Source organism: Erythrolamprus reginae, chromosome 1 (genome assembly GCF_031021105.1).
Source record: "Erythrolamprus reginae isolate rEryReg1 chromosome 1, rEryReg1.hap1, whole genome shotgun sequence".
Classification (NCBI taxonomy): Eukaryota; Metazoa; Chordata; class Lepidosauria; order Squamata; family Dipsadidae; genus Erythrolamprus; species Erythrolamprus reginae.
Genome location: NC_091950.1, coordinates 75,196,125 through 75,219,293, shown reverse-complemented (window position 1 = coordinate 75,219,293; position 23,169 = coordinate 75,196,125). Strand labels below are relative to the sequence as shown.

Sequence of the window (23,169 nt, the reverse complement as noted above, 5' to 3'; positions counted from 1 at the left end):
AACCAGACAGTTATGTATAGGCCAACTAGGCATTTTTCTTCATATATCCCACCAGGGAACACTGGAGCCTTTGCTGCTGAGCAGCTGATTGGCAGTTGGATCGGCCTCCTGGAATACCACCGATCAGCTGTTCTAGGCTGTGGGAATCCCTGCCGCCCATCATTGCTACCAACTGCCACCAATTGCCATCACCATTTGCTGCCACCACAATCATCGCCACTCTAGATTGCTGCCATTCATTGCCCCTACAGTTTTCCACTGGCAGCAGAAATTGGCAGTGGCAAAAAGTGGCTATTAGCACCAGCAATCGGCAGCAATCGGCAGTGGCAACAATCAGAGGAGGCAGCGAACAGCAGCGGTGATAGGTAGTGGCAGTGATCCCCACCGCCTAGAACAGCTGATCAGTAGTATTTCACAAGGCCAATCCAAGTGCCAATCAGATGCTCATCAGCAAAGGCTTCAGTGTTTCCTACCAGCAGCAGCAGCTCAGTTCAGTTGGCCAGTGGTGGGCACAATGGAGCAGAGCCCTGACAATAACGTGCTGAAGCTGAGCCAACTGTTTTCTGTTTGCTGCAAGGATGCTAGCCAGATGAATGCTGGGAAGCAAAAGCAGATTTTTTTTTCTTGTTTTCCTCTTCTAAAGCTAGTGTCTGTCTTATGGTCCAGTGCATCTTATAGTGCGAAAAGTTTGGTACTCCCTCAAGTTGTCTTTAATGTAACTTGATGATCCCAACATACTATATATATATATTCAGATCGAATAGCTCTAACTGCTAGTTCTCTGCTTTACAATGCAGAGTTCACCAGATCGAATCCCAGTAAAAGAAAGGGGTGTGGCTAGCTGATGAGGCCTAATAAGGCCGAAATGGGACCATCCTAGTCTCCCTTAATTTTAAAATTCCAGCTGAAAACATTTTAACACATACAGAATATAGTTGTCGGCTATAAATATATTAACTGCCTTGTAGTGGTCCTGGGTTGGGCCTAGAGGCAAAAAGGAGCTGTGACGTTCCTTAAATATACCAGGGTGATCCGACTTAAGAAAAAAACATATAGCCCCTCCCTGGTACAGAGCTGGAAGGATTCAGATCGAATAGCTCTAACTGCTAGTTCTCTGCTTTACAATGCAGAGTTCACCAGATCGAATCCCAGTAAAAGAAAGGGGTGTGGCTAGCTGATGAGGCCTAATAAGGCCGAAATGGGACCATCCTAGTCTCCCTTAATTTTAAAATTCCAGCTGAAAACATTTTAACACATACAGAATATAGTTGTCGGCTATAAATATATTAACTGCCTTGTAGTGGTCCTGGGTTGGGCCTAGAGGCAAAAAGGAGCTGTGACGTTCCTTAAATATACCAGGGTGATCCGACTTAAGAAAAAAACATATAGCCCCTCCCTGGTACAGAGCTGGAAGGATTCAGATCGAATAGCTCTAACTGCTAGTTCTCTGCTTTACAATGCAGAGTTCACCAGATCGAATCCCAGTAAAAGAAAGGGGTGTGGCTAGCTGATGAGGCCTAATAAGGCCGAAATGGGACCATCCTAGTCTCCCTTAATTTTAAAATTCCAGCTGAAAACATTTTAACTTATATATATATATATATATATATATATATATATATATATATATATATATATATATATATATATAATATATTATATATATATTATATATATATATATATATATATATATTTTTTTTTTCCGTAAATTTTCACGGGTATATGTATGTAGATTGTTCTGAGTTCGGGTTTTGCCCTGTGTAATGTTTTGCATGTCTATGCGACGTTTCGGTGAAATCACATTCACCATCATCTTTGCAAAAACACAAAGATTGGAACTCCAGCCTGATGATGGTGAATGTGATTTCACCGAAACGTCGCATAGACATGCAAAACATTACACAGGGCAAAACCCGAACTCAGAACAATCTACATATATATATATATATATATATATATATATATATATATATATATATATATATATATATATATATATATATATATTAAAGGTATCATTGTTGTTCAATTCTATAAATCCTTAGCAACTTCAGGGACATATTAAATTCAGTCCTGAAACTTTTGCTTTCATTTTCCATCTGCTTTTTAATTTTTTCCCCCATCTAACTGTAATGCATCTTTAGGGAATTAAATCTATTTCTCCATGCTAAAAATATTTTCCTTTCTCAGTTTAAAAGTATTCTTGCTTATTCCGTAAGTAACTACTACTTGTTGTTTTACAGGATTAATTCCCCACTTCTGTCATTGTACTATTTTGCCTTAAAAAATGGGTGCTCCTTTTTTCCTCCCTAAATTGAAATAGAAGAGAAAATGGGTACAATCAAAACTGATAATAACCCTAGTTTGAATTCTTTCCACATTCCATTCAATCTATGAAACAAATAAAAACCAAGATTAGTTTGCAGAGTATGATGAGTGCTCACACACACACACTTCAGCTGCAGTTCTGTTTCACATGCATCCATGCATACTAATATCTTAAAATGTGGTGCTGGGAATTGGAGACAATTACTTCTGTGCTGCAAGGCATTTGTAAGATGTCAGTAATATCAGAGCAAACACCATGACAGTCAGATCCAAAATGTTCACTTCAGCAAATCAAATATTTAGTCACATGAGCTGCAGATGTCAAGAAAAAAAATGGAGTGGGGAGAGAAAGGCAATATGCTCAGTAAGTCTCAGATTGGGCTATTTTTGAAGACTTCAATAGGCGCGCTATCAGTTCATCTTGAAATAAAATAATCAAAAACACAAAAAGCCCTTATGTTTGCAAGACATCAGCTACAAAGTTTGATATACAGTACAGTGATCTCTCAATTAGCGCGGGGGTTACGTTCCAAGACCTCCAGCACTAACCGATTTCCGCGTTATACTGGATGCGGAAGTAAAAACACCATCTGTGCATGCGCGCCATATTTTTCATGGCCGCACATGCGCAGATGGTGGAGTTTGCGTGTGGGCGGCGGGGAAGACCAAGGGAAGGTTCCTTCAGCCGCCCAACAGCTGATCTGCTCCGCAGCGCAGAAGCAGCGAGGAGCCGAAGATGGGGTAAAGGCAAAGGGGAAACCCCATCTTCGGCTCCTCGCTGCTGCCGCGCTGCGGAGCAGATCAGGTGTTGGGCGGCTGAAGGAACCTTCCCTTGGTCTTCCCGCCACCCAGGCAAAGGGGAAACCCCAAGATCGCTTGCCGCTTGCCGCTTGCCGTATTGCAGCTTGGAGCCTTGCTTCGCCTCCTTCGCTGCAATACGGCAAGCGGCAAGCAGCAAGCGATCTTGGGGTTTCCCCTTTGCCTGGGCGGCGCTGGGGCCATGCGGAGCTGCTCATCTAGGGGGGCGTGGACCGGCAAGGTGCCCTCCGCTCTCTCTCTTTCTCTCCCTGTTACCGGTGTGGTATAAGAGAGAGAAAGAGAGAGAAAGGAGGGCGACTTGCCAGTCCACGCCCCCCTGGATGAGCGGCCCCGCATGGCCCCAGCGCCAGACTCCGCCGTTGCCTCCGCCCTTGTTCGGCTCTGCAGCTGAGAGGCCACGTCCACCCCCTCCTCGGTGTCCCCGGCACCCAGCGTCCCCACGCCGCCTCCACCTCCCGGTAATGCGCCCGACCTCTGCCTCTCTCTTTCTCTCTCATATACCACGCCGGCAACAGGGAGAGAAAGAGAGAGAGAACTAGCGCGGACTTATAGAAAGATAGAAACATAGAAACATAGAAGACTGATTATTATTTTGATTATTTTATTATTAATTATTTTTTAATTAATATTTTTTGAAAAACCGCGTTGCAGCGTTTCGCGCTAATCGAGACCGTGCTAATCGAGGGATCACTGTATTTATCTAGAGATATAGTTTTTATTTATTTATTGTTAGAGTTGAAAGGGACCATGAAGGCCATCGAGTTCCACCCCCTGCCCAAGCAGGAACCCTATAGTACACCAGTCAAGTGGCAGTTCAATCTTCTCTTAAAAATGTCCAGAGTGTTGGAGTTCACAATGTCCCTGGTAGGTTGTTCCATTGGTTGATCGCTCTGACCGTCAGGAAGTTCCTCCTTATCTCCATGTTGAATCTCTCTTTGATCATGTAATCATGAGGAAGCTGGAAAGGTCATAATTGTGAAAAACAGTCATAAGTCATTTTTTTCAGTGCCGTTGTAACTTTGAATGGTCGCTAAACAAATATTTGTAAGTTGAGGACTACTTGATGTTCTGTCTTCTGATCAAAGTTACTTCAAAGTGGGGTAATTCTTCTATTGCTTGTATTACTAAAACTTTCAAAAAAAACACCTCGCATTTGCAAGAATCACAGGATGTATTACGGTTGTGAACCTTCCACAACTCTGTTTTGATGGGCAGTTATACAAATCTTTTAAATAAATGAATAAAACATAGGAACTCCAGGGCAATCAACAACACTACCAGATGACAGGTAAGGTTAACCATGGCAATCCAAGATACTACCTCTTCCACAATACAGATTTTATTTGTTCTGCTGAGCCTGTCAGCAGCTTTTGCAAACTTTGGTAACAGCAGCAGTAAAGCTATATCACCAGGAATTACTACATATTAGAAAGGAATAAAGATAACATTCTGTATGATTATGTGTTATGTTATTAATGGAAATAAAAATCCTATTTTTAAAACATAGAAACATAGAAGTCTGACGGCAGAAAAAGACCTCATGGTCCATCTAGTCCGCCCTTATACTATTTTCTGTATTTTATCTTAGGATGGATATATGTTTATCCCAGGCATGTTTAAATTCAGTTACTGTGGATTTATCTACCACGTCTGCTGGAAGTTTGTTCCAAGGATCTTCAAACCTTCAAATAGAGCTATTAGTATAAGGAAGTGACAGGTTATCAGGGAAAAAGCTCTCCATCTGGATATTTAGGGGAAATGCACCCATTTTCAAATCATTCAGATAGAGGAATTTACTAATCATTGTTGGATATATTGTAGAACAAAAGAAGCTGCCTTACAGTGGGGTTTCTGGATCTGGGAAAAGCTCCATATCTGCAAAATCTCAAGCCATTTTCCTGAGACCATGATGTTGGAATATCTTTACATAAAGTATTAATACTACTATCTAAGCATTATCACTCCTGCTAGATATTAAGAAAGAAAATAAAAACGCCCTATAGCTCTCAAGCAGCAAAAAAACAAATACCGTAGTTGAAACTAGACAGAAAACTAATCGAAGTTATAGTACTTTTCAAATAAGAATTGTTTGTAAACTGCTTCTGTATATCCCTATTTTATTTTAAAACAAGCATTAAAAAAAAAATCCCCTAGCCTTGCAACAATTTATGATTTAGTCTGTGAGTTCTTAACACTGGCACAAATGTTCTCATTGGTGATGGGGGGGGAGAAATCCCACAAGATATTCAATCCTTATATATTATCTGTTGAAATGGAAACACAGAAGTTTATAGGCAGTCAAACCTTTGGCTCCTTTCTCTTTCTCTGGGACAAAAACTCTACAGAAACAGTTCCTAACCCAAAATGGAATTGCCATCAACACCAATTTGAATGTTTTATGAACTTTAAGTTAACAGCAATAAATTAACAGCATAAAGTCCCATGCTTGTATCCATATAACTCCGAGTGTAAATGTAATATATATGAGGAGTAATGAAAACTGACTCAGAATTCTATTTTTAAGGATTCACTAGTGCTAATAACAGTATGAAACAGTATGAAACATCTTTCAGCTGTGGCGAGGGGGGTGTTTGCCCAGGTCCGCCTGGTGCACCAGTTGTGGCCCTATTTGAACCGGGAGTCACTGCTCACAGTCACTCATGCCCTCATCACCTCGAGGCTCGACTACTGTAACGCTCTCTACATGAAGCTACCTTTGAAAAGTGTTTGGAAACTCCAGATCATGCAGAATGCAGCTGCGAGAGCAATCATGGGCTTCCCTAAGTATGCCCATGTTACACCAACACTCCGCAGTCTGCATTGGTTGCCGATCGGTTTCCGGTCACAATTCAAAGTGTTGGTTTTGACCTATATATGACCACAGAGAGGGGTGGCATGCAAATCCAATAGATAGATAGATAGATAGATAGATAGATAGATAGATAGATAGATAGATAGATAGATAGATAGATAGATAGATAGATAGATAGATAGATAGCCCTTCATGGCATTGGACCAGAATACCTCCGGGACCGCCTTCTGCCGCATGAATCCCAGCGACCAGTTAGGTCCCACCAGTTAGGCCTTCTCCAGGTCCCGTCGACTAAACAATGCCGTTTGGAGCCTTCTCTGTGGAGGCCCCGGCCTTCTGGAACCAACTCTCCCCAGATATCAGAGGCCCCCACCCTCCTTGCCTTTGTAAGCTCCTTAAAACTCACCTCTGTCATCAGGCATGGGAGAATTGAGACATTCCCTTCCCCCTAGGCTTATAAAAATTTATGCATGTTATGTCTGTATGTATGATTGGTTTCTTAAATTGGGGTTTATTTTTAAATTAACTTCAATATTAGATTTGTTTAAATTGTTTTGTTACTGTTGTTAGCCGCCCCGAGTCTGCGGAGAGGGGCGGCATACAAATTTGATAATAAATAAATGAATGAATGAATGAATGACAACTATTGTCTGTTGTTTCCACATTCTTTCTTATAAAGTATTATCCTTGATTTTGTTCCTAATCTTAAACCACTTCAGAAGAGGTGCTTTAGGACTAGGCTTTCTGAATGCCAAAGTCCTTGTCTATTAGAAAGAATGAGAAATTTCTATTCAGAGAGATTTTATTTATTTTATAATTTATTATTTGGATTTGTATGCCGCCCCTCTCCGAAGACTCATGCATGCAAGTTGTCATTGCCAAAATGCAGTAGCCTTTTCAAGGCAGGTTAACATTTAGGGGAATTGTACAAACAATATGTAAAAATAAGTAAAAGTAGCAGAAATGAACTGATTCATGAGGGAATCCTGCATACTTTACACCAAGAAATCCGCAAAGATTAGGAATTATCTATAATACAGCAGATTTGTTAGAAATCACAATATAGAAACATTCATCTACCAGTTTATCTGTTTCCAGCTGAATTAATCAACATGTGAATTTGTGGGAGTAGCAGAATGTTGGCATTAACAGAAGCTGCACTGAAGTACAAATAAAAGCAAGATTGCTAATTCTGTTGATGAACCTATTATTTATTTCATTTCTCCATTCCCCAATAACTGCCAGTAAAAAGCTTTTCAAAACCAGTAATTACCAGCATGTAGCCCAGCACTAGTTTTTTCTTGGGAATTTGCCACTAGAAGACTACCAGATGGAAAGAACAAGTAAGCTTGCCTAAACTGAACATCTTTTTTCACAGCATTCTGATGATATCACTAAAGAAACAGGGCAATGATTATCTAAAAACAAATTAAAGTTAGAGTTGAAAATGTGAAAATTCATTTTTCCCCCCTAATCTGGCCAACAAGTTTTGTATTGTTCGTTAATCTTTAACTTGAAGTAGTCATTCTGTTGCTTACAATGATACAGTAAAAAAGCCAACATTTCAAGCTAATAGTATGCCATGTACAGTGATCTCTCGATTAGCGCGGGGGTTACGTTCCAAGACCTCCCGCGCTAATCGATTTCCGCGTTATAGTGGTGCGGAAGTAAAAAACACCATCTACGCATGCGCGCCATTTTTTTCATGGCCGCACATGCGCAGATGGTGGAGTTTGCGTGTGGGCGGCGGGGAAGACCAAGGGAAGATTCCTTCAGCCGCCCAACAGCTGATCTGCTCCGCAGCGCGGAAGCAGCGAGGAGCCGAAGATGGGGTAAAGGCAAAGGGGAAACCCCATCTTCGGCTCCTCGCTGCTGCCGCGCTGCGGAGCGGATCAGGTGTTGGGCGGCTGAAGGAACCTTCCCTTGGTCTTCCCGCCGCCCAGGCAAAGGGGAAACCCCAAGATCGCTTGCCGCTTGCCGTATTGCAGCTTGGAGCCTTGCTTCGCCTCCTTCGCTGCAATACGGCAAGCGGCAAGCGATCTTGGGGTTTCCCCTTTGCCTGGGCGGCGCTGGGGCCATGCGGAGCTGCTCATCTAGGGGGGCGTGGACCGGCAAGATGCCCTCCGCTCTCTCTCTTTCTCTCCCTGTTACCGGTGTGGTATAAGAGAGAGAAAGAGAGAGAAAGGAGGGCGACTTGCCAGTCCACGCCCCCCTGGATGAGCGGCCCCGCATGGCCCCAGCGCCGGACTCCGCCGTTGCCTCCGCCCTTGTTCGGCTCTGCAGCTGAGAGGCCACGTCCACCCCCTCCTCGGTGTCCCCGGCACCCAGCGTCCCCACGCCGCCTCCACCTCCCGGTAATGCGCCCGACCTCTGCCTCTCTCTTTCTCTGCCTCTCTCTTTCTCTCTCATATACCACGCCGGCAACAGGGAGAGAAAGAGAGAGAGAACTTATTTTTTAATTAATATTTTTTGAAAAACCGCGTTGCAGCGTTTCGCGCTAATCGAGACCGTGCTAATCGAGGGATCACTGTATAACATTTATATACTGCTTGAAGATTTTTTTTCCAGTACTAATAAAATCACTGGTTGATTTTTACATCCTTTTTAGCTACACTTAGATGATTTGCTACACTTAAAGTGATGAAAGAAAATGAATACCTACATATGCAGACCCTTGAAACTTTTAAAACGTTTTTTTCAAAAATAACATCTGGAAAACATAGAAGAATTGTTATTCATTATTACTGCAGTGTTTTCAATATATCAAGAAGTTATTCCTACTGTTTAGCTCTTGAGTTTGATCTCTACCCATATGCTCTAATAGTTATCGGAATCATAACATGCTTTTGTCATTCATTCATTCATTCATTCATTCATTCATTCATTCATTCATAGCATTTAATCTGGATGGCATCCTGGCCTATAATCTATATTCTAGAGATTTGCTAGTCATCTCTCATTTAAACAGAATAGACCCTACCTAAGATCAGCAATTGACAACTAAGCACTGCCATGTGCTGTGATCAACTATTGGATACTACCTATAATAATAGATTCAGGTCTCACTCCAGTTTGATTGGCACACCCAAGTTCTCATTAAAAGCAATCACTGAAGAAGCAACTTCAGTCATGGCATAACTTTGTATGAAACAGGATCTCCTAAATAATTCCATGCTGCTAAATAGAAGTAAATGCTCTGGCTGACTCTTGATTTTTCTTAGGCCCATGTCCCTAGCATTTCACATAGCAGGTAAAGTCCCTTTTTATATCTTTAGAATGGGGTAAGATTTAAACAATTGCCTTGACTTACAACCTTTCAGCAAGTGGTAAATTATTTAAGCCATGTAAATTTGCAGTGCAAGTCTACATCAAAACACAGAATTTCTAACAGCAACCAGATTCAGAAGAGAAGCACACTCATTGTCAGAGTGAAGAACACACACACAAAGAAAAACCAGGTATACAGGTAACAACGTGGGTACCAATGTTCACTAGACAAGGCAGAAATGTAGTTATGTAAAAGTAGAACCCAAGAACCATAAGTCAATCAACACAGTCTGAGCGGTAACAGAAAACTATTTCAACACTTAACAGTGCTTGAGTAAAGCCTTAAATACACACTCCTCAGCTTCTGCCAAGCACAGTTGGTGCCTATCAGACCTAATTACAAGGCCTGGCACTTCAAGCCCACATGCTACTTACAAGCAGAGCTATTCCTGCTGCATGCTTCTTCCCACAAATGTGCACTCCTCTTTCTGTCTTTTGCTTCTGTCTAAAGCCATAAGTGTTCCCATGAGCTAGGCAATCTGAGATTTAATTAAGATTCAGGTTAGTGAATTGGGATATGATAACTGAAATAAACTTTTCAGTAGCTAGAAATTTCTCCCTCTTTTTTCTCCTCATATAAGAGGCATCGTAGGCAGGAACTATTAAGAACCAATCTTTTCAGATGTCAGGCACTGTCACTTAATTTTGCATAGTGTTTTGAGTTAGAGATGTATAAAATGATTCAAATTTGAAAAGTGCAATGTGAGTCATTTTAGCCACTTCTATTTATAAAATGTTCAAATAGCCTGTTACAAATTCAGTTCTTTCTCATCTATAATGGTGTTATTACCAAACAAAATATTGAAATACATGAACACTATCAAATAACATAGGATCTTCTCATGAAATAGGGCAGAATTGCTTTGAAATATACATATTCACACTTTTGGGGAATCCTATGGATGCTATCTGAAGGAATTATGAGTGACATGATACCGGTGGGTGCCACATACTAATTCTTACTCTTCCAAGATATTTGACAGAAGATGAAACTATCTGATCTCAAAGAAGGCAGGAAAAATCTTCTTATCAGTTGCCTTTCCATCTTGCTTTCAAAAATATACATATGCACACACACACACACATACACAACATAACATCATATAGCCAGATTAAACATCCTGGTGAATTATGCATTGAAAGGCTAAAGATTTAAACAAGAAAGAAGCAGAAAATTTGTATTCTAAAAATATTCTCTAACGCAGTGTTTCCCAACCTTTTTTGAGCCACGGCACATTATTCATATTTTCAAAATTCTGGGGAACACTGAACGGGGGGCGGGGGAGGCGGGGGGGGGGGCTAAAGAAAAGTTTGGACAAAAAAAATATCTCTTCCTCCATTTCACTCTATTTCTCCCTCCCTCTTTCTCTCTCTTCCTTCCTTCCCTTCTTTCTCTCTCCATCCCTCTTTCTTTCTTTCTTCCCCTCTTTTGCTCTCTTTCTCTCTCCCTCCTTCCCTCCCTCTATGTCTTTCCCTCTCCCTCCTTCCCCCCCTCTCTCTCTCTCTCTTGCTTTCTTTCCCTCTCTTTCTCTTGCTTTCTTTCTCTCTCATTCTCTCTCCCCTCCTTTTTCTCTCTCTCTCTTTCACCACGCCGGCAACAGAGAGAAAAAGAAAGAGAGAGAGAGAGACGGAGAAAGAGTGGAGGGCACCGTTGTCTTCGCCTCTGCCCGCCGGCTCTGCAGCTAAGAGGCAGCAGCCATCAGCCCCCTTGCCCTCCCAGACGTCCCCTGCGCCCGGCCATGCGCCGCCTCAAGTTAGCCCAGCCGACTTTTCCCTGCTACCGTTTTCTCTTCATGGCGCAAAGCCACACAGTCCCGGACTCCCGGATCGCTCGCTTCTCCGGCCAGCAAGCCGGCTGCCCAGAAAAGCATCACGCTTTTTCAATGCGCGACGCTTTTCTGGGCAGATGGCTTTGCTGATAGGAGAAGCGAGCGATCCAGGAGTCCGGGACTGTGTGGCTTTGCGCCATGAAGAGAAAATGGCTCCGCCAGCAGGGAAAAGTCGGCTGTTTTCTCTTCATGGCGCAAAGCCACACAGTCCTGGACTCCCGGATTGCTCGCCCCAAGGCAGGAGGCGGCGGAGGACAGGGGGCGGATCGCGCCCCAAGGCAGAAGGCGGTGGCGGAGGAGAGGGGGCAGGATCGCGCCCCAAGACAGGAGGCGGCGGCAGTGGAGGAGAGTGGGCGGATCGGGCGGGCAATGGGGCAGGGTAGAGAAGCCAGGGGTGTGTTTGGCCGGAGGCACTGTGGGGAGGCAGGGGTGGCCGCGGCTCCCTTTACTCCTACTGCCGCACCTCCCCACCCCTGCCTCCTTTTTCCCACCTTCCTTCTTTGGGGCCCAGCAGGAGAGTGCCATCGAGCAGTAGCCGGGGGACAGCTGCGAGTGGGAGCTCCAGGTCGGAGGCACTGGCGGTCCGGCACCGGCAGCGCCCCGCCCAGCTGGAGCTTCCCTAGGAGCTTCGCGGCACACCTGACTGTGTCTCGCAGCACACTAATGTGCCGCGGCACACCGGTTGGGAAACGCTGCTCTAACGTATCATCTGAACACTAACTGTAAGCTGAGATGGTTTCATCCTGGTTCGAACTGGTTTTTAGAACTGGTAGCAGGAATTTCCCCCCGCTTGCCAAACTGTGAGCAATGGCTGTCTGGCAACGCCATGAACTGGCTCTCTCAACAGTGCTATAGGCAGTACCATCTTGTTTCTTGCTTCTGTGCATGCGCAGAAGCTGTTTTTTGCTTCTGCGCATGCACAGAAGCTGAGTTTTCAGCACTGTGCAGGTGCATGTGGTATGCACTCACATGATGCAAGAGGAAGCAAAGCTGGCTGGAAGAAGGACTCCTTGACTGAATTTTAGAAGGAATCTGGATCTGGATCATATTGATACATGTAGAACAGAGTGGGGCTTCAATCACAGAAACATAATGGATACTTTGGATTTCCTTACCAACCCTACTCCCAGAGACACCATCTCCTTGGAGCCTTCCTATGTTCTGTCTCACTTGTTACCAGAAAAAACAAAACAGAAAAACAAAGAGATATAGAAGAAATAAAATGTATGTAATTCCTTGGTAGTACCAGAAAGTTTCTATTGGAAAAATTAGAGATATTTTACAGCACTGAATAAAATTATGATACAAAGAGTGATGCAAAGGTTTTTATCAACTTGTGTTTATCAATATACTGTATATGCAGTAGCTCAATAAACAGAACAGGACAACTCGCCATGGCCAACTCAATTGCAGGCCAACTCATCACTGGACAATGTATTAATTCAATTTGTTAAAAACAAATAAAAATTATTTTAACTTTTGTCATTCGTCTTTCATTCTGTCCCTCCTTTTACATCCTTTAATTATTCTAGTCCAATATTTTGTTGGTATTAGTGTAACTCTTGTCCCTCAACAAGTTGTCAGGCAGCAAGTTGGCCAGGGCAAGTTGTCCTGCAGTGAGTTGGTCAATGTGAGTTGGCCACAGTGAATTGTCATAGGCCCTCAATAAATGTGCCAGTTCCATGGCTATTAATGACTCTCTTTTATAGTAAGTAAGTAAAACTTTTATTACAATCAAAGATATAATAAAGACAGAATGTCCAAGAACCGTTTCAGATTCTTAGAATCTAAACATTTTAAAATCTCTTTGATCCTAGTAGCAGATTCTTGGGTGATAAATGTAGTCCTTGTCTTACAGCAGTTCATCATACTCTGCAAACTAAAGTTTATGCATGCACAGCAACTCTGCAAAGTTTATGCATGTGCAGCAACTCTGATTGTAAATATTATTTCCCTGACTCCTTTAAAAACTTCCAGATTTATTTGGTGATCTTTTCTTGATGTATATCCTGCAGCAAAAATCCACTATAAAGTTGAAACAGACTTCACCTTTATCTTCAGAAAAAACCATATTCATATGTATAATAAAGAATTTTACATTGTAAGTATATAATAATGGGCATCACAGTCAGGGTAGGCAGAGCAAATGGCTCCATATGGCTCCAATAAAAGTGCCAAATGCAGCCTGCTGTCAGCACTCAAATTCTCAAGCACTGGGGAACTGAAAATAGAATCGGTAGCCTGCCACTAAATATCGAAATGCAAAAACTGTGTAGTGCACCAGGAAGCCAGCTAGTAACACCTTGTCCACATGAACAACCAAAGTGTAGGTGTGTAGTCACAAACTCACATCTCCTGTGGCTTACACATGATGTATGTATACATCCCCCAAAAGCTTTCTTTTTCTTCTCATTCATAACTGTTTTCTCCTCGTTACCAAGAACTTAGGCATTGGTTAAAGGATATACACTCCTTGATTAAATGCATAATAAAGAAGCGGCATACAACTATTGATAATTGCATCACCATGTTTGTTTTGGGTCATAAAATTCAGGAAGCAGGAGGAAAGCCTGCAGAGCAAGTTAGGTAAAGGCTCTAGTTGGGATGCAGCCAGATAGCACTCACTCTCTCTTCCTCCCCCTCTCTTTTTCTTTCCCACAGAGCAACTTCAATTCAAAGGGAAAAGTCTCCTTGTTTCTTAGTCCAAACTTCACAGGACTTCCTACTCGGTATTCCTTTTTCCTGAAAAGGCAGGCAAGACTGTTGCCGCTGGAGCTGGAAAAAAACCAGACTTTTCCTCATATAATAAATTAGACATTAAAGTACACTTGGAAGTTTTACTTCTTATCTAACCAGACATCAAAGGTTTTTTTTTCCATTGTAATTCAATACATTACCTAAACTGATACAGCAGAGCAAAAAACACATAGAGGGATAATTTAACATTATCCTTTGTCAGCTTTCCGGAAGTTTTAAAGAAAAAAATTAATATAATAATGTAGAATGTAAAAATCTAAGCAATGCCCAATTTTCTGTGTATATTTTAGGTGAAGCTAAACAAAATATTGCTATGGTAGCTTTTTGCTTCTTAATAAATTTCTAAAAAAAAAATAAAGACATGAGCTTCACCTTTTCTACCTAATGACAATAACTAATGACACCCCACTTTCGTAGAGTTTCACTATGATTATTTGATATATGGCAGAAATTATTAGAATACATATTTTGAATGCAGTCATAATAAATATGATAGCAATAGCACTTAGATTTATATACCATCTCATAGTGCTTTACAGCACACCTTAGATGGTTTACAAGTCAGCATATTGCCCCCAACAGTTTGGCTCCTCATTTTACTGACTTGGGAATGATGGAAGTCTAGTCAAACTTGAGTCATTCAGGATCAAACTCCTGACCATGGGCAGAGTCAGCCTGCAATTCCAGATTCTAACCATTATGCCACCACAAGTCTAGCTCTATAAGAAAGCTTTAGGTCAAATTAATTTTCAAGTATTTATATGTTATTTAAATTAATTAGTTCTTTCAATTTTATGGGCAGTAGAGATAGGTAATGGCTCAGATTTTGGAGGAAAGGATTACATGTTTCTAAAGTTTGAAATAATACCATTGTTTTGTATTGTGTAAAAATGTTTTGTGTCCATTTTTATTTTTTAATAAAATATCGGGCTCATTTCACATAACTTTCTAAGTAAGATGTGAATAAAGAGATTGTGTTTCTTTCATATAAACGTTATCAATTATTTCTTAGCATGTGTAGAAAGGGTTAACAGAATCATAGGAAACTCGATCCTTATTGTTTGATGCATTTTCCTTTACAAGTGTTGAATCTATCTTGATACAGAAAGAGAGGAAAGTTTAAAACTTGCAGCAGAAGAATTTCACAAGGCATAAGTCTGATCCTCTTTCTTTAAGGGGTACAATGCAGTATATTTGGTGCCCCTTTTTTTCTCAAACACTGCCAAGTAAGTTATGTTGGAATCATTGCTGTAAAGAAATGTATTCTAGATTTTTATAGTCAGTCATTCAATGTAATTGAATTTAAGAAAACAACAACAGTTAGCTCTCAAACTAAGTTTCAGTAATCTTTCCACGGAAGTAGGATCTTGTAGTTGAAGTTTTAGTTCTGCTTTGACAGAAGAGCCAATAAGTCTGATACTCCTTGCTGTATTTCAGCTAAGATGTTTCATATTTAATTTATTACATAATTGCATCACCAGAAATATATAGCCTCCCCAACTTCTTATGCTTTAATTGATTTTTTCCCCTGAATATATTTTTCCTAGATCAGAAAACAAGAGGACTATAGACAGAACTGGGGAAAATATAATATAATAGCATAAGAATTAACACTCTTCACATTTTGAAAAAAATAAACAAATTTAAAAACCAGGTGGGGGAATGTAAATCATTCTTTACATTTTCATCAACCAAAATGATAAGGGGACTAGAAACCAAGTCATACGAAGATAGATTGCTGGAACTGGGCGTGGATAGCCTAGTGAAAAGAAGGGCCAGGGCAGACATGATTGTATACAGGTACTTGAGGGTTTGCCACAGAGAGGAGAGGGTCACACTATTTTCCAGGGCATCAAAGGGCCAAACAAGGAATAATGGTTGAAAGCTGACCAAGGAGAGATTCAACTTGGAACTAAGGAAGAACTTCCTGACGGTCAGAGCGATCAACCAGTGGAACGGCCTGCAGGCAGAGGTTGTAAACACCCCAACTGTGGACATTTTCTAGAGGAGATTGGACTGGCTGGGGAGGTGTAGGATTTCCAGCTTTAGCAGGAGATTGGACTTGATGACCTGCAAGGTCCCTTTCAACTCTAATAAAATGAATGAATGAATGAATGAATGAATGAATGAATGAATGAATGAATGAATGAATATTAAGATACAAAACCAAAGATACTTTCTCATGGAAAGAAAACTTCCAAGAAATTTGAAGTCAGATTCTAGCACAAGCATATACACGATCGTCTAATAAAATCAGACTAAGTACAGTGGAACCCCGACATAAGAGCTGCTCTACTTAAGAGCAACTCGAGATAAGAGCTGGGAGGGGAGAGATATTTTTGTTCTACTTACAAGCCCAAATTCGAGATACAAGCGCCAAGGAGCTGTCTCCTGAAGCCAAACGCTAACTTCCGCGTTCAGCTTCAGGAGACAGCTGCGAAGCGGCGCGCGTGTTTTAAAAGGTTGCAGCCGGCCTGGGGGGCTCGGGGGGGTGCTTGCAGCTTTCTTTCTTGCTCTTTTTCTTTCTCTCTTTTACCTTCCCTTCCTCTATTTCTTCTTTTCTTTCTCCTTCCCACCTTCTTCCCTCCCTCCCTCCCTTCACTCATTCCTCTCTTACTCTTCCCTTTCATAAGTTTCCTTGCTTCCTTCCTCTGTTCCTGTCCCTTCCCCCTTTCTTTCTTTCTTGCTCTTTTTCTTTCTCTCTTTTACCTTCCCTTCCTCTATTTCTTCTTTTCTTTCTCCTTCCCACCTTCTTCCCTCCCTCCCTCCCTTCACTCATTCCTCTCTTACTCTCCCCTTTCATAAGTTTCCTTGCTTCCTTCCTCTGTTCCTGTCCCTTCCCTCTTTCCTTCCTTCCTTCCCACCCTCCGTCCATTCATTCACCCATTCCTCTCTTGATCGCTTAAAGCCGGTCCCTGGTGCAAAAAGGGTTGGGGACCTCTGTCCTACAGGATTGGGTGGCAGAGAAGTTGAACATATGTAAATTTAAAAGTTTAAGAAAGTTTACAAGTTAAGTGAAAGAAACTTCATTATTCATTTATATGTACATGTACATTTCTTCATTAAAAACATGTCTTTCTGCATAATTTAGACTAACTTTGTGAGTTTTTTGAGGGCTGGAACCAATTAAAATTATTTACATTAATTCCTATGGGGAAAAGTCGTTCGAGATAAGAGCTGCTCGACTTAAGAGCCCAGGTCCGGAACGAATTAAACTCGTATCTCGAGGTACCACTGTACTGTATATTTCTTATACTTATTCTTTAATAATAAAGCCAAATAGATACTTCTTTATTATCAAAGATTTAAGCTACTAAAACTAATAAAATTTGTTTATATCATATTTGGATGTAGTTGAAAAGCTTGTGAGGGGTTAATCCTAACACACTGAAGCTGGGATATAGTATTTTAAAATTCCAATCCTAATGCTTTTGGTTATATTCTGTTTTTGTTTAAATTATATTTAAAGCTATCAGAAGAGGTTAAGATTGTAGCCATTGCATATAATGTGATTTTAAAATGTAAATGAAAACAAATATAAGAGGAAGAACTCCACCAAATATTGTGGATAGACAAGCGGTTTAACGAACAGGTTTCTTACAGTCTTGTAAGTCATAAAACATATGTTATAATAGATATATGCACTGGATTAAAACAGAGGAGAGATAAAATTTAAAACGTTATCCTTGGAAACATGTTATAGCAGTATTATGTATCCACATTTATTTCCTATAGTATTATAAACAAAATTAAAGTATGAGATTTAATAGAAATTACTATAAGTATCTTGGGTACCCAAAAACATTTATCTAAATAATCTACACAAATGTATTTGTTTTATAAACTGCCCATCAAGCACAAGTGACTGGGTGATGACTCAAACATAGAAAAATCCCAGCATATACAGTAACACCAGGCAACCAGAGATAAACAATATCGCCACTAATTTTAAAAAAAACCCAGTCACAACAGAGTTAATCTACCCTCCTAATCCTAATGCCTGGGGAAACAAACACAATATGCTTTGTGAAAGCTAACAGGGCTGAACCTCCCCAAGCCTGTTGTTCTACAGGGCAGGCACTGCAACTTAGAAGAAGGCATGGTTCCAGCACTCATCAATATGTCATTGTTTGTTGGAAGGATGCGGATTTGCACAAGGCCCATCATCCTGCACAGGTTACCACTATTCCCACAACACAAAAATCCCTGATATTTTCTCCCTCAGAAAATATAATCACCTTAATGGACCACCAATATATGACTGCACTTAGATTGGGGTGACATTTTTTGTTCTTGTTTAGACTAACAACCTGATACTTCCTACCTTGTGTCACTTTTTTTCTGTTTCTACATAAGCTGCAGTGGAAAACAATGAAACGTGCTTGTTTATTTTTTTAAAAAGGAGATATTACTTTTTCTCCATGAACCATTGCAACTAATAAATAAACTTTAAAGCCCAATCATTTCCATCTTTATGTGTAACTCCTAAGTAAGTGTGAAAAAGTTCACAACTGAAATAATGGAGCAATACTGACATTAGAGGCCAGATATAGGTAATTCGTCATTACTTAAACCATATAGATCTTAAAAAGAAACTTGTTCAGGTTTGAAAGAAAATCCTAAGATTGAAGGATAACTGATTGCATCACTCCATCTACAGTACACTCTAAGATGCATTTAAATGGATCTGAACCTGTTTTATTGCAAACCTTCCCCATCAATAGTGAATCAATGAGATAGAAAGACTATGAGTGAGAAGCATATACTTTCATTTCAAAGATCTGGGATGCAAAAATCTAAACCAAGGGTGTAAAACTCCCATTGTCATGTGATGTATTGTGACTTTTTTTCCCTTCACTAAACCGGGCCTGGCATGGCATGGCCAGCACATGATGCATTCAGCCCATGAGCCACAAGTTTGACAGCCCTGATCTAAACCATCTGGATGACTGCAAAGAGTTAATAATTTCTATATCTATATATAGATATAGCTATATAGAGAAAGCACTAACTCTTTACAGCCATAGATCAGCAATAAAGTTCTCTTTTCAAAGTTTCTTAATGCAAAGAGGTCACCTGAAAATTCCCCCAGTTGAAATTCAGCACCAATGCTTTTAAAAGGTTCCTACCCACTCTGACATCATATTTTTGTCCTGGGCAAAAAGACCTGACATATATCCCAATCATTTGCATGCTATGGTATTTCCTTTAACAAGGAATCAAAAATATCTGTTATGTAGTTAGGGAAGTCCCTAATATAAAAAGGTAAAATCCAAATGTATTTTGGTCTTCCATTATCAGTTGCAATGGTTTGGGACTTTTGTCCTTATGGCCACAAGATTTGATATTTTTAGAGCATGTCATTGATTTTTAACAGCTTTTTTGTATTCTTCATATTTCCTAACATGAAATGCTTTGGTACCTTAAAGATTTCCACATTATAATTTAATTACCAGACCTTTTTTGTTTCTAAGTATTAATATCGTTCTGTTACAGCAATTGTGTATGTTACCAATGCTTCAAATCATAACATTTATTACTAGGAAAATTAAATAAAAACACAATTATTAGCAGTACATATCACTCTTTCCTCACTATATCCCACCTGAATCATGCAATGTTAGATTAGTTTTATTGTGTCCTAGAACATAATACATTTGTTTGCTGTACTAAAACTATTTTAAAACAATTATTCATCTTTGTTCATAAACAAACAAAAGGATTACATCTATGCAAACTGTAATCACTATGAAACAGCAGCAGCAATACAATTTTCATCCCCAACTGCTTAGTAGTTGTCAGTGATTAGTCAGTGTATGAAGTTTTAATGTGGGAAACCCCTGTTTGTGTAATCACTCAACCATGAAGGTTGCTTGATGGTGTCAAAAAGCTGCAATGCATCATATAATTGCTACAATGGGAACAGATTATCATTCTTATGAACTTCCACAGTCTATTCAGTCTCCAATAAAACAAATTAAAATCTTGCAGCTTAATGCAGAATCAATGCAAAACCACATTGGTAGTACAAAAACCACAGTAAATTAAGATAAAGAATAAAGAGTAACAAAAAATTAAAGGAATCTATGGAGGCCTTGGGTGTTCTCTGAGCTTGGCTGTTTACTTCATGATGTTACCTAGTCAGGTAATGATATGTCTGCAAGAAAGCGATCAATTTCAGAGAGAACCAAGACCCCCATAGTTCCACCTTGAACTACATACTGTATATTGTTTCCTACAGTATTGATAGTACAGGAATCCATCACAAGCTACATCTACCTTCTGATTTTGTTAACAATACCATTCCTTCTTAAACAGGTAGAACACACACATGTAAGAAAGTTGATTAGAAAAGTAGATTAGGATACTTGATTAGGAAAGAGAGTTCATTTCTTTGGAAATCTAAGGAACTGTCAACAACTATACCAAAGTATATAAAGTTATTTTGACCCGCTTTTCTCATACTTTCCGTATCATCTGCTTTACCCCCATACCTTCACTTTCACAGTGAAACTGGTAGTATTACCTTTTCCCCCTTCTTTGGTACATCACAACATTCCCCCATTTTGATTTTGTTGTGATGTACCAAAGAAGGGGGGAAAGGTAATACTACCAGTTTCACTGTAAAAGTGAAGGAATGGGGGTAAAGCAGATGATACGGAAAGTATGAGAAAAGGGGGTCAAAATAACTTTATATACTTTGCCATAGTTGTTGACAGTTCCTTAGATGAGTAAACATATCTGTCCATAAAATACCATACTGTACATCTGCTCAATGTTGCACATCTATCCATAAAATACCATACTTTACATCTTTTCAACATTATGGGCATGGGGATTGAGGCTGCACTTTTATTCACCACACGGTGCTCCCTAAATTTGTCACTTCTGCTGCCAGGGAAGATGTCTGGATGTTATGAGAGTTCCAGACATATCCCAAAATTACAATTTGGGGGGAAATTGCTGGATTTTATTCATCAGAGTTTAGCTGTTGGGGTTGCATTGCAAGATGCCAATTTGATAGGAGCAATACCTCGGCATACTTCTGGGAAATCACACATTTTAAAAAAAATCGGATCTATGGAATCCTCGCATTTCAGCCCAGGAATTTTTGTTTTTGTTTCCCCCTGGACTGGCAGCCGGATTCCATCTGTAAGGTCAGAGCCGGCATTCCACAATATCCCAGGTCGTACCGGCTTGCAGGCATCGGATTACTTTCCCGAGCACAGGCTGCCAAGCGTGCCGGCTTGTTTTGCTTCCTGGCTTTGCAAAGTGGAAACTTTTCTTTCCCCAGCGGGCATAATGCAGGGTCGAGGATTTATTTTGACAGCTGCCAGCGCGCCCCTATCTCTCCTTTTCTGTTCCAGCCCCTCCCACTAGCAAACTCTCATTCTTGGACCCGGGAGAAAAGGGGGGGGAGGAAAGGAGGGAGGGAGAGGAAGGCGGAGCAGTCAACTTTTTTTTCCGCGCGTGGCAATCCCAACTGCGCCGAGAATCAACAAATACAACTAGTCACTGACAACTACGAAAACTACGAAAAGTGTAACGCGACCGAAGGGAGGAAAGCGGGGGAATTCGCTTGGAAGGAACAAAGGAAAGACGCCTCGCAACTTTATTACATCGAGGATCAGTCAAAAGGAATTCGTGCCCTTATTCACTAAAACGAATCCAAACCTTCCTGCAGCGGTGGCATTCCACAAACCCCAACCTCCCACCCCAGCTATATCTCGGGAGATTTTCCCAAACGAGCGGGGGCCGGAACGGCAGGAACAGTAGCTACTTAAGCTGAGAAGGTCAGCTGCTCTCGCCTCTACAGAGTCTTGACATCGCCCCACGCTCCCCAAAATTCAAGCCTGGCGACCCAGGGCGCCTTTACCTTTTGATCGACGATGGAACAAGCCATTTCCCGGACATGGGTCAGGCTAAACTCCCCCGAGGAGTCTTGCAGCAAGAGCACCGGCTCCCGGCTGAGGCCGATCTGAAGGTGGAAGGAGATGCCGCCGCCGCCGGGCTGCGAAGGACTGGGCGGCCGGATGACCGGCGGAGCACTCATCGACAACTTCCCCGCGGCGCGAAAGATGTGGCGGAAAGAAAGAGAGAGAGAGAAGCACGGCTTAGTAAGAGTTTGCCAAGAGAAGCGCCGTCGATAAAGCGAGGTGGGGGCTTTGGCAAACTTCCTTAAGGAGAGCGGCGAAGGAGGCCGAGCGGAGCTCAAGCCCTCCTTGAGGAGAAGAGGCGAGCCTGGAAGGAGGGAGCGCCTCTCTCTCGCTGCTGCCACCGCCGCCGCCTCGTCTCTCCTAGCGCTCACTGGAGGAGGAGGAGGAGGCGGCGGCGGCGGCGGCCACTGGGCGGTCAAGCGCGCTTTAAGAGGGAAAGAGGAAGGGCGGGAAAAGCAGGCTGAGGCGCCTCAGCCACCACCCGACGGCTTTGAGCAGCAACAGCCGCTCTGAGGCGGCGCCCGAGTGGCGGGGAAAGTGACCCAGACCCAGTGAGACGGACCTCCCCTTCAGGTAGCCCCGCACAATTCCCTTTGGCGCCCTTTCCGTTCGGGCCTCATCCTTCTCTTCCCCCCCCCCCCCCACTTCTCCTCCTCCTCCCCGTTGCTCTGCCCCTGACAAGCGCTCTCCTGGACGCGATCTTGGCCTAACTGTGGGTCAGGGGGCGGTGGCCGTCCTTTGTATCCTAGTTAGGCTCTTGTGCGCTGAAGAAGCTGATCAGCAGGTGAAGTTTTACTCCAACTCTGGCTGGACAAGAAAGAGTCACCTGGGTACTTCTGCTTTCTTTCGAAGCTGTGAGAAATAACAGGAGCCTGGTATGGGCAAAGCGAGGTTGGCAAGCCTTCTTTCCAACTTTAAATTTGTTACACTCCCCTAACTCCTCTGGTAAATAAAACTCTGCTCTGCCTCTTTGCTACCCATCTATCAAAGCCTTCCTGTTTTTAGACAACTCCAGCCTAGTTTGGGGGGGAGGGTTGTTCCCCATCCAAGTGCCTTCCAAAGGGGAGGGAAACTACAACTTCCATCATCTCCAACCTACACGGCACATCTGCTTAGGAGGAGAGGCTACCGAGTTGAAAAGGGCTGATCCAGAGAGAGAACATTACATCCCCCAAGTTCCCTTTGATTCTGTCAGTACCTTCAAAGCCGCCTTCATCCCGGCTGCTAATGGTTCTTCCACAGTTGATGCTCTTGTATTAGTGAAAAGTAACAACAGCTCTTAACTAGCAGGGAGAGCCAGAAGAAATTCTGAACCCTCCCGCTTTTTGCTGCTGCTGAGCCGGGTTACAATTTTCGTG

General features: G+C 41.8%; 1 protein-coding gene across 3 annotated transcripts in view; it reads right to left on the bottom strand.

The window, feature by feature from the left end:
- PRKD1 (protein kinase D1) overlaps nucleotides 1–22,157 on the bottom strand; it is a 121,695-nt gene extending 99,538 nt beyond the window's left edge. For 2 of the 3 annotated variants that reach the window (XM_070756118.1, XM_070756126.1), the window contains exon 1: nucleotides 21,751–21,987. In XM_070756118.1, coding sequence (XP_070612219.1) covers nucleotides 21,751–21,927 — 177 coding nt within the window. In that variant the 5' untranslated portion in view covers nucleotides 21,928–21,987. Of the gene's footprint in view, nucleotides 1–21,750 lie in introns of all 3 variants that reach the window. The other variant, XM_070756136.1, reaches the window with a different exon arrangement.
- Nucleotides 22,158–23,169: the final 1,012 nt, after the last annotated feature.